The 10,244-nt window shown below is 36.5% G+C and overlaps 1 protein-coding gene across 4 annotated transcripts; it reads left to right on the top strand.

Moving 5' to 3' along the window:
- Positions 1-746: 746 nt before the first annotated feature.
- On the top strand, positions 747-4,550 carry LOC136978070 (uncharacterized). 4 transcript variants are annotated; one of them, XM_067273716.1, is made up of 3 exons: positions 747-833; positions 2,200-2,317; positions 2,462-4,550. In XM_067273716.1, the coding sequence occupies exons 1-3, from the start codon at positions 825-827 to the stop codon at positions 4,384-4,386; spliced, it is 2,052 nt and encodes a 683-aa protein (XP_067129817.1). In that variant the 5' UTR covers positions 747-824; the 3' UTR covers positions 4,387-4,550. The 4 variants fall into 4 exon arrangements, with proteins under 4 accessions (XP_067129817.1, XP_067129815.1, XP_067129816.1 ...); XM_067273714.1 differs by having other exon boundaries at positions 2,200-2,938; positions 2,987-4,550; XM_067273715.1 differs by having other exon boundaries at positions 2,200-3,541; positions 3,590-4,550.
- The last annotated feature ends 5,694 nt before the right edge of the window (positions 4,551-10,244 follow it).

The raw sequence follows: 10,244 nt of genomic DNA, 5'->3' as shown, positions 1-10,244 counted from the left end.
ATTAAATTGAATTACTAAGTACCCCGTATTGAAATCACGGTTCATTAATACAATTTAAATTAGTTCCAGCTTGCAATGGAATAAAGAAAAGATCAAATTCCACCTTTTCAAGTTTACAATTCCCAACAAAACAAAAAGAATTTAGTGCAAAAGACTCCACAGAAAATCCTTCTAAACACAAGAATACAAAGATAACGGCCAGTGTAATTTATGTGTTAAACTCCCTTCGTGGCTACGTCGCTTTGTTAGAAGCGATATTTTCGATACGTATACACACAAAACTTGATTTTAATACACGAATAACCCGTAAAATAATTAAAATTTCGTGTAATTTTTAATTAAGACGATGGCAACGAGCCGATTAAATCGGTTAAAGTGATACGTGATCTATTTACCTTGTAAATATTTAGAAGGTAACTGGGTTTGTTGGCCAGTTTATGGCTTTAAACGCCGGAATACATTACACGTGCGAGACTTTTGACACGGAAGATTGTATTTCAAATGTTAAATTTCCCATTATTTTACACACGGTAAACGAATTTTTGACTATATTTGTTAACACGTGACGTGATGTGGCGGTCAATATCGTGAAGGGATGGCGACACCAGGTGGCGGAACAAACGAAAGGGACACTATTGACCCAGATTGTTTCGTAGGAGGCATGAGGACAAAAACGATTCGTCGCGTCCATTGTGAGACACCACTCGAAATCGACCAATCGCAACGCTTCTTTCATGCTATATAACATGGTTCGGATGAACATTATGTTATCGACCACCAAAAGTTTTTTGGGGGTTTAGGGAAATCTGTCCTATGTGCTAAAGATGAATATAGTGAGTATATATATATATATTTTTTATTTATTCTATTGTATCTATATTGTAACTCGAATCATTTTTGATAGGCGAAAGATATGTTTGCAACGGGAATAACATTTCTTTTCTGAAGTAAATGGGAATTTTTTGCTCATTTTCTATAAATGATATCAAAATATAATCTTAAAATTAGAAAAAGAATTTTATATTAATTAAATAATTAATTTTAAAAATGTGATAGAATTTATATGATTTTTATTAAAAAGTAATGCAAATAGTCTGTTCTCTCCTTTGATTTTTTAAGCCATTTTCGATTGTCTTATTCAAATCTGATTAAATCTAAAAATTAGAGATGTATTAATCCAGAGGAACTTTATTATTTTAATGCTCTTTTGAACTTTAATAATTTAGGCTATCTTTTATGTTTATTTAATGATACTAATCGAACTGGGTGGAAGAAGTCACGCTTTCCATTTACTCAAACAAAAGTTTTTCGTTTCGAAACACGAACACCAATGAAGTTTCCGTTTCCGAACATTTCATTCTTTATCCCGGAACTATCATTTATAAACGGAACCCGCAGATGAGAAGGAGACAAAAAGAATTTGTTGTAAAACGAGTACTTTTTTGCAATGGACTTCTGCGTATTGTTTATCTAAATAAAGGGAGATTCGACAGAATGGAAAATTATTCTGCGGGAAAAGCAGCACACAAAAGTTGGCTTCGTGTTAATCGAATCGGATACTTTGCTAGTTTATTTTCGAGTATCCGTATCATACTTAATTCTTCTCTACTTTGGATTATAATTTTTAATTTTTTGCACGATTGTAACTTCAGAAACAAAACTTAATATTCTCAAGTTCACGTGTTTTTTATTCCTACGGTGGAGACAGGTAGAACGAGTTATTTTGGAACACTTAAATAAGTTTAAAGTGCGACATAAATCAAAGAATCTGTCTGGGTTATTAATTAATACATTGAAATCTTTAGGTTAGAGATCGTGTAACTTGATTCGGAATTAAGGTTTTTCAAGGATAACGTGATTGCCGATATTCCGTGATAAAAAAGAAAAAGGTAATCTCTGTAAGAATTCTTTTCCTCCAGGAGTTTGACACAAATACCGCGAAAGGTCAGACAATAGGTTATGTTTGTTTAGGTTCATTGCTCAGATGATTTCAATAGTGAAACTAAGAACAATAGAATCTAATTACGGTGTGTTGAAATTAGAAATTGTTTTAATGCACGATTTTCTTATCGTCCATCGACGCAACACGATGGACATTATACATGTTTTTTGTTTCAGAATTATATAATTTTAATGTTTTCTTTAATGACGGTGCGTACAACAAACAATTCCTTTAACACGTATATTTTTTATCGCTAGGTTTTGAATGTAAGCCTACTCGTTGCAATTTTAATTCATCCGAGTTTGCAACGAGGTTATGGAACACATGTAGGTGGTGGAGGTTTCGGTGGAGGACCTGGAGGATCTGGAGGATCTGGTGGATATGGAGGAGGAAATTTCATTGGAGGCGGCGGAGGAGGCGGAGTAGCGGGAGGAGGAGGAGGTAGAGGTGGATATGGACAAGGAGGCAAAGGAGGTGGAGGAGGAGGTGGTGGTTATGGAGGATCCGGTGGTTTTGGAGGCATCGGTGGAGGAGGAGGAGGAGGAGGCAGAGGTTATGGAGGATCTGGTGGTTTTGGAGGCATTAGTGGAGGTGGAGGCGGATTAGGAGGTGGTGGTAGAGGTGGATTTGGTGGAAGTGGAGGTTATGGAGGTGGCAAAACAGGTGGAGGAGTAGGAGGAGGAAGAGGCGGTTATGGAGGAAGTGGTCCAATAGCATCTGCAGAATTTGGAGACGGTATTGCCGGAGGTTTTGCTGGTTCAAGAGGCGCTGGAGGTGGAGGGTACGGAGGAGGAGGAAGAGGTGGATTTGGTGGTGCTGGTGGTTTTGGAGGAGCTGGAAAGACTGGTGGAGGTTATGGCGGTGGAGCTGGAGGAAGAGGAAGTATCGGTGGATCTGGAGGTTATGGCGGAGGTGGATTTGGAGGTTCTGGAGGAGTTGGTGGTGGTAAAAGAGGTTTTGGTGGAACTGGAGGCTACGGAAGTGGTGGTGCAGGAGGTGGAGCAGGAGGCTACGGAGGCGGTGGTGCAGGAGGTGGAGCGGGAGGCTACGGAGGCGGTGGCGCTGGAGGAAAAGGCGGCTTTGGTGGAACAGGAGGATTAGGTGGAGGATTTGGAGGCGGCCGAGGTTCTGGTGGTTATGGTGGAGGTGGTGTTGGAGGAGGAGGTGCAGGTGGTTCTGGTGGTTATGGAGGTGGTGCTGGAGGAGGAAAAGGAGGTTTTGGCGGAGGAACTGGAACTGGAGGATATGGAGGAAGTGGTTCTGGTGGTTACGGTGGTGGCGGTGCTGGAGGAAAAGGTGGATTCGGCGGCTCAGGTGGCAGAGGATTTGGAGGAGGAGGTGCGGGTGGTTCTGGTGGTTACGGCGGTGGTGCTGGAGGAGGAAAAGGAGGTTTTGGCGGAGGAACTGGAACCGGAGGATTTGGAGGAAGTGGTTCTGGTGGTTACGGTGGTGGCGGTGCTGGAGGAAAAGGTGGATTCGGCGGCTCAGGTGGCAGAGGATTTGGAGGAGGAGGTGCGGGTGGTTCTGGTGGTTATGGCGGTGGTGCTGGCGTAAGTGGTAGATATGGCGGAGGTGGCGCCGGAGGAAAAGGAGGTTTTGGTGGATCAGGAGGAACTGGAGGCTATGGAGGCAGTGGTGGCGTTGGAGGTGGAAAGGGAGGTGGAGCTGGAGGCTACGGCGGTGGTGGTGCAGGTGGAACTGGTGGTTTTGGCGGCGGTTCTGGTGGTTACGGAGGAGGTGGAGCAGGTGGAGGAAAGGAGGTTTTGGTGGATCAGGGAGGTGGAGCTGGAGGCTACGGCGGTGATGGTGCAGGTGGAACTGGTGGTTTTGGCGGCGGATCTGGTGGTTACGGAGGTGGTGGAGCAGGTGGAGGAAAGGAGGTTTCGGTGGATCGGGAGGTGGAGCTGGAGGCTATGGCGGTGGTGGTGCAGGTGGAACTGGTGGTTTTGGCGGCGGATCTGGTGGTTACGGAGGAGGTGGAGCAGGTGGAGGAAAAGGAGGTTTCGGTGGATCGGGAGGTGGCGGAACTGGAGGATATGGAGGTAGTGGTACAGGAGGATTTGGAACCGGCGGAGGTTCATCTGGTGGATTTGGAGGTGGAAAATCAGGAGCTGGTTATGGAGGTGGTGGAAGTCTCGGAGGTGGGACCGGCTCGGGTGGATTCGGAGGCGGCAGTAGAGGAGGTTATGGAGGAAATGGAGGCGGTGGTTTCGGAGGAGGATTTGGAGGATCCGGTGGAGGTGGGAAAAGTGCTGGGAAATATTAATGTGTCAAGAAAATCTTACAGAAATTTTAAAGAAACGGTGAATCAAAGTGTATATACATACAGTATGCAAAAATACGCATACACCACTTTTATTAATGACACTGGGTGGCGTGGTGCTAATTTTTTACACTATAAGAAAATATTCAGTTATTTTCGGGAAAGAAATAAGTACGTTTAATAAGAAACATTACCAGCCACATACACAGTGGGTGATATTTCAACCCATAAGAAATGCATTATTTTTAATAAAAATACGTAAAACAAAGATAGATGGAACGATATGTATATTATACAGCAATTGTAGCATGATGATTTTAAAATAAATTCTTTTACGAAAATTTTCTTGCAGTTAATTTTCTGTATAATGTTATACAAGTTGTAACCTTTGTAACAACGTAATCTAATATGCATATATATCGCAGCTAAGTTACTATTTTTATTTTTGTTTTATAGCTTATAACATATCACAAATTTCTCTATATTTGGCTATATTTTTATATTATAACATTTATCTTCTAAAAACACATAGTAATTAGTATTATGCGTTATATATACATAAACATACAGGCCTATATATCACACAGGATTTTAAAAAATAATATTTAATTAATTCACTCAGTCTAAACTATCCTTAATATCGTTTTCTACGACTAACATAGATAAATTTATTAAACGTTCTTGGGTTATGGTTGATCGTAAATAATTTTTAATTTGAGGAATTTCTTTTGGCGAAGTCACTGATACAAGTAGTGTTAGATAAATTCTGAAAACGTAACACTTAAATTGTTGTCATAGATGAAGAAGTTCAATAAATTGTGAGGGGATATGCCTTTATGAAACATTGTAATGCTTTGTGTTCCTCGAAAAGGGCATTGCCATCAATATCACGATCATTTGGATTTTTATCGTTTCTTAATTTCAAGTGTAAATCTATACAATGTTTTGAAATATTTTCCTGCTTCTATTGTTTAAAACAATGCAAAAGTATCGAAATCATTTTATTATTGTCCTTTAACGACGTAAACCTTACCGACTTCCAATTAGAGATGATAGAGAAATGTCCAATAACACAGCAAAGGGTGTATTATTAAAATTAACTTTTGCTCTAGTTAGAAGTTTGTCATTCGCTTTATAATCGAACACATGTTTGTTCTACATCGAAAACACCTGCCATTTTTTGCAGATTAATAACGCTTTCAAAATTTTGATTCGTCCTGATCTTTTAATTCTTCTGGAATTCGCTCGACACATTCAATAACCGTTTTTATATGAATTAAATGGTTTTACATCATTTTACTGACGACATTAATTTTAGTAATAAAATACCACTCCATATTAAGTGTAGCCTATAATCGATCAAAATGGCGCTCCTTCGATTAGCCGCCATTTTGTTTCCTTGTGAACAACCTGTAACCTATTAGACCTGCAACCGGTAGTTATCAAACTATAAGATTAGGTTATGTTTGTAAACAATCATTTCTGTTCACGTAATACTTGGAATTTCCAGTTTGGATTAAATAAAGCAATATACTATATTATTATTTTACTCTTTTTAATACGCTTTTAATATTCTGAATTAAATAAAATTATTATTTAATAATTTTAAAAAATGTTTAAATTATTATTCTATTGCTATCAGGAAAAGTATTATGTACAGGAGCAATACAATAGTAATTTGAGGTGGATAGCATATATTTTAAATTAAATAAATTTAAAAAAATATGATTGGGTTATAAACACGATCATCACTAAGTTGACTATCTGCTTATTCTTACTTTATGATACAAACAAAATAAATTATAGCGTGGCAACCGTTAGTTACGCCAGGGGTCTTAGCCTCATTTATAAGGGTCAAACTGGTATCATACCACAGTTTATTTTCATGCATACGCAATCCTAAGAAGATATAACACGCGAATAAAATAGTGTAGTTACTGGCTTTCCAGAATAAGAATTTTAATAAATTTAAATTAAGTTTTAGGCAGTTCTTCATTATTTTTCTTAATAGTCCCCATTACACAAAAATGGATAAGTCTTTTGTAAATTTCCGTTAGTTTATTGTGGGAGTGTAACATACGAGTTATTTAGGTTAAGCAACAGGTTAAATCACATCTACCAGTTGTTTCTCTCCCTTGGTTACAAAGATTACTGGTAAATGACAAAGATAAATGGAATATACTCGATGAAAGAGAGGTCTGTAATATATCAATGACCAGTCATGAGGGACAAGGAATATTTTATATAAGAGTAACAATGAGATATGATGCAAGTTACGAAACCGTAAGACTAAAGTTAATAACACAAGACAAAGAAAATTACTTGATCTAGCGATAAATGTAAAGTTTTAACTTAACTATAATAAAGCAATGTTATAATTTAATACAAATTCCTACATCAATACGTTTATTCAAGAACCTTAAGATAAAGATGGTCAAGTTAATGAATATCCCCTGAAAACGCTTTATGTAAATGAAAGAGAAGGTAATTGAATTTTTTTACACGTTAATATTGTTAAATAATTTAAAATACAAAACTATCGATATCAGTTAAGATCATGTTCATTGTCTGGAAAGTTCAAGCTTACAGATATTGTGTAATGTGGGGCAGTGAGCTAGTGTTAATAGTTTCGTTTAAATGAGGGTTACGTACAATATTTTGAATGAAATGCGAGGTTCTTTTCCAGTACAGCAAAACCTGTGATAGCCTGGTGTTGCAAGGGACTGTGCAAACTTTCCTGCTTAAGCAGGTTTTAATACGAGTTATTACCGAAAATGTAACACGAGTTTCCGTTTACATCTCACAGGTTCTGTCTTATACAGAGTATTTGTAAAAAAAAGAAAAGAAATGTGATAAGCCAAATTATCGAGAATCATTTAGCCTAATTAAATAATTGATTTGCTCGTAGAAGTTTATAGTTAGTAACAGTTAGAAACTTAAATTACTAGTTGTTTATTTTATTAAAAAAGTAACCTTTTTGTTACCAGTTTAATTAGTTTAGAACTGAAATCATCAGCGTACATACATAAATCTGTATTTGGTTTTACATTTTATCTGTTACGAATAAGCTTGACCTTAATTGAATCGGATGGAATGGGCGAGGGACGAAATATGACATTCCAACCTGAATTTTTCGTGAAAAAATACGTTAAAGTCGATTCGAGCGCGTATCGAAAGGAGGTAGAGAGATCTTATTTATCATTTAATTACTCAAAAATTTTAAAATTAATTAAAAATATATGGCACACACAGAAAACGAAATGCTTCATAATCGTAGTTTTAAATCTCCAACGTTATCAGAAGGCCACAGTTCCAATGTGAGATTAATTCGAGGTATGCAAGAAATGGCCAGTAGGCCTATATTTCGACTAACCATATTTAGTAATAAAAAAAAAGGGAAGACCTATATAATGAAGAAACAATTAAATAATCAAATATTTATAATTTACGTATCGAATGATAATATTTTGTTGATTAAATTACAGTAAAACTGACCTTTTGTTCGCCAAGACTTTTAGAAATGATCAGCAAATACTCAATATGAAATACAATAAATATAACCAGAAAACAAATGTTTTATTTAGAAATAATGTAAAACTATTTACAAAAAATTAAGCAAAACTGAAAACTTTAATAATATAATATAGAAATTAACTTATTTAAGGATTTTTGATCTTCTTTCTGGTTACAGAGAAAGGAACTTGTCTTGAAAGAAAGAACCTACTAACTAACACAAATATAACAACTGAAGAGATGCAAAATGATTTCAAAAATTCACAATCACAAAACAACGAGCAATTATTTATTATTACGTCGTCACAATGCTCTCAATTTTAGTAGTTTCTTGCCCCTGCACATCATACTTTTCCTGTTAATAATAATCATGCTTAATATACATTAAATAATAGTTTATTTATACTATCGATATTCTTATTTCGTACATTATCGCATTGTTTCAAAATAGAATAAAACGAAACAGCGTAAACAGCATTGTACACATCGTCACAATTTACTGAGAATGTAAATAAAATGGCAATAGAGTCGAATTACTTTCCAAGTTAATTATGAAAAATGTCAAATTTTTAATAAAAGTAATAAAATGCATTTAGTTAAAATGTTCGAGTTTATATTTTTTACTCTTTACTATCACATTTTATCATCTGCATACAATAAAGTTGGCTTCACTCACTGACACGAAATATTTGAGGAGAAGCAGACTTATAGGAAAAATTAGTACACTCGAAAGAGGACGTTAAATTAAAAAAACCTTCGAAATCTCGAAAAAATTAAAATAGTTTATGCGTTACAAGTAATCAAAGTTCAACTTAAGTAGCGGCCATGGAAATTTCGCAGCTCATCCAATCCTAGAAAAATGTGTTTACTTTTAAAAAATTAAAATGTAACTTTGCCGTAGACCCGCAAAAAATCGTAAGGATTTCGTCATTTCGGTCACACGAAAACATAAACACGTTGGCACTTGCAATAGAAAATGGCAGCGTAAGCGAGATCAGTGCAACTTCTATATATATAATCGAGACGAGTTGATAATAATAATAATAATAATCAGCGCAGAGCCCAAACGGTTAGGAGTTGAAAGTTGAAATTTGGTACACAGTTAGGGTACGTCAAGAGAACGCACACTAAGAAGGAATTTTTCGAAATTCCTCCCCACGGGGGAGAGGGACAGGATTAAAGCTTAACACTTCCATTGTTGATGGAAGTGTTAAGTAACAATGGAAGTGTTAAGTAACAATGGAAGTGCTAAGTAACAATGGAAGTGCTAAGTAACAATGGAAGTGCTAAGTAACAATGGAAGTGTGACAATGGAAATGTTACGTAACAATGGAATTGTTAAGAAAAAGCGACGTGCAAGACGCAGATGCAGTTTTTTTTCGTTTTTGCGGGAAATCGAACATATTTTTAGACCAATTTAAAAATTCTCTAATTAGTCTGGAAACAGGGGGACCCAATTCTTGCATTCTGTGAAAACGGGTAAAGTTGACTATAACGTAATAATCTTAATCTTCGCTATCGTTACTTTTGCCCGAGCAACGCCGGGCCTACCTGCTAGTTATGAGATATTTTTAAGCCACATTGCCTCCAGCATCAATATCATTTTTCACCGTTAACCAAAAGCCTGTACCGTGCTATGAATTTCTGAAGTATTGGAAACTTCTTCAGTTTATAGTATGCAGCTTCAATATCAGGAGTTTTATTGCCTGTGCTGAAGCGTTTTAGAAATGTATTTGGTATCCGTTCACACATCACATTATCTGGATTAAGAGTTTAAGTATTTGAGACAAAAATTGGCAATAATCAGAATAAACATCAGAATGAAATTTTAAATTTAAATTTAATTTAAATAATTTAAATTTAAATAATTGATTCGATCTATTCTTTTAAAATTTAGTATTAATTTTTAAAAAGTAATAAGTATTTCAGAATACTTATCGATTAGACAAGAGTTTAATTAGACAAAAGGCTATACATCTATATACGGATTTCACATTAAACCGTATGTTAGGCACAAAATAAAACCGAGCGAATAATAAAATAAAATCATAATTACATACAGGGGTTGGACAAAAATATGGAAACCTCTCATGAAATGCAGAGTTGAACGTAAATGTTGATTCTGGCCAAGCTTCTAGGTTGCGCTCTTGTATTTGACTATTAATGACACCTGTGCAATCTCCTCAATACGTTGCACATGTCAGTCATTGTTAGAACTGTGTTTTGTGTAGGTGGGAGTGCACAATGTCAGAGCTAAGTGAATTCGAACGTGGGCAAATTGTTGGTGCTCGTATGGTGGGTGCTTCCATAACCAAGGTGGCCGAAGTGTTTGGTGTGTCAAGAGGCACCGTATCAAAGATTTATACTACATACAGAACAAGTGGAAAAACATCATCCGCTAAGTCACAACGTGGACGAAAGTGTGTGTTGAATGATCGTGACAGACAGTCATTGAAGAGGATTGTGACCAAAATAAGAAGACTACAGCTGCAAAAGTCACTGCCGAACTGAATATGGAGCTCACAA

Source organism: Centruroides vittatus, unplaced genomic scaffold, assembly GCF_030686945.1.
Source record: "Centruroides vittatus isolate TY-2023 unplaced genomic scaffold, ASM3068694v2 contig_487, whole genome shotgun sequence".
Taxonomy (NCBI): Eukaryota; Metazoa; Arthropoda; class Arachnida; order Scorpiones; family Buthidae; genus Centruroides; species Centruroides vittatus.
This window is presented reverse-complemented; position numbering and strand designations above follow the sequence as displayed.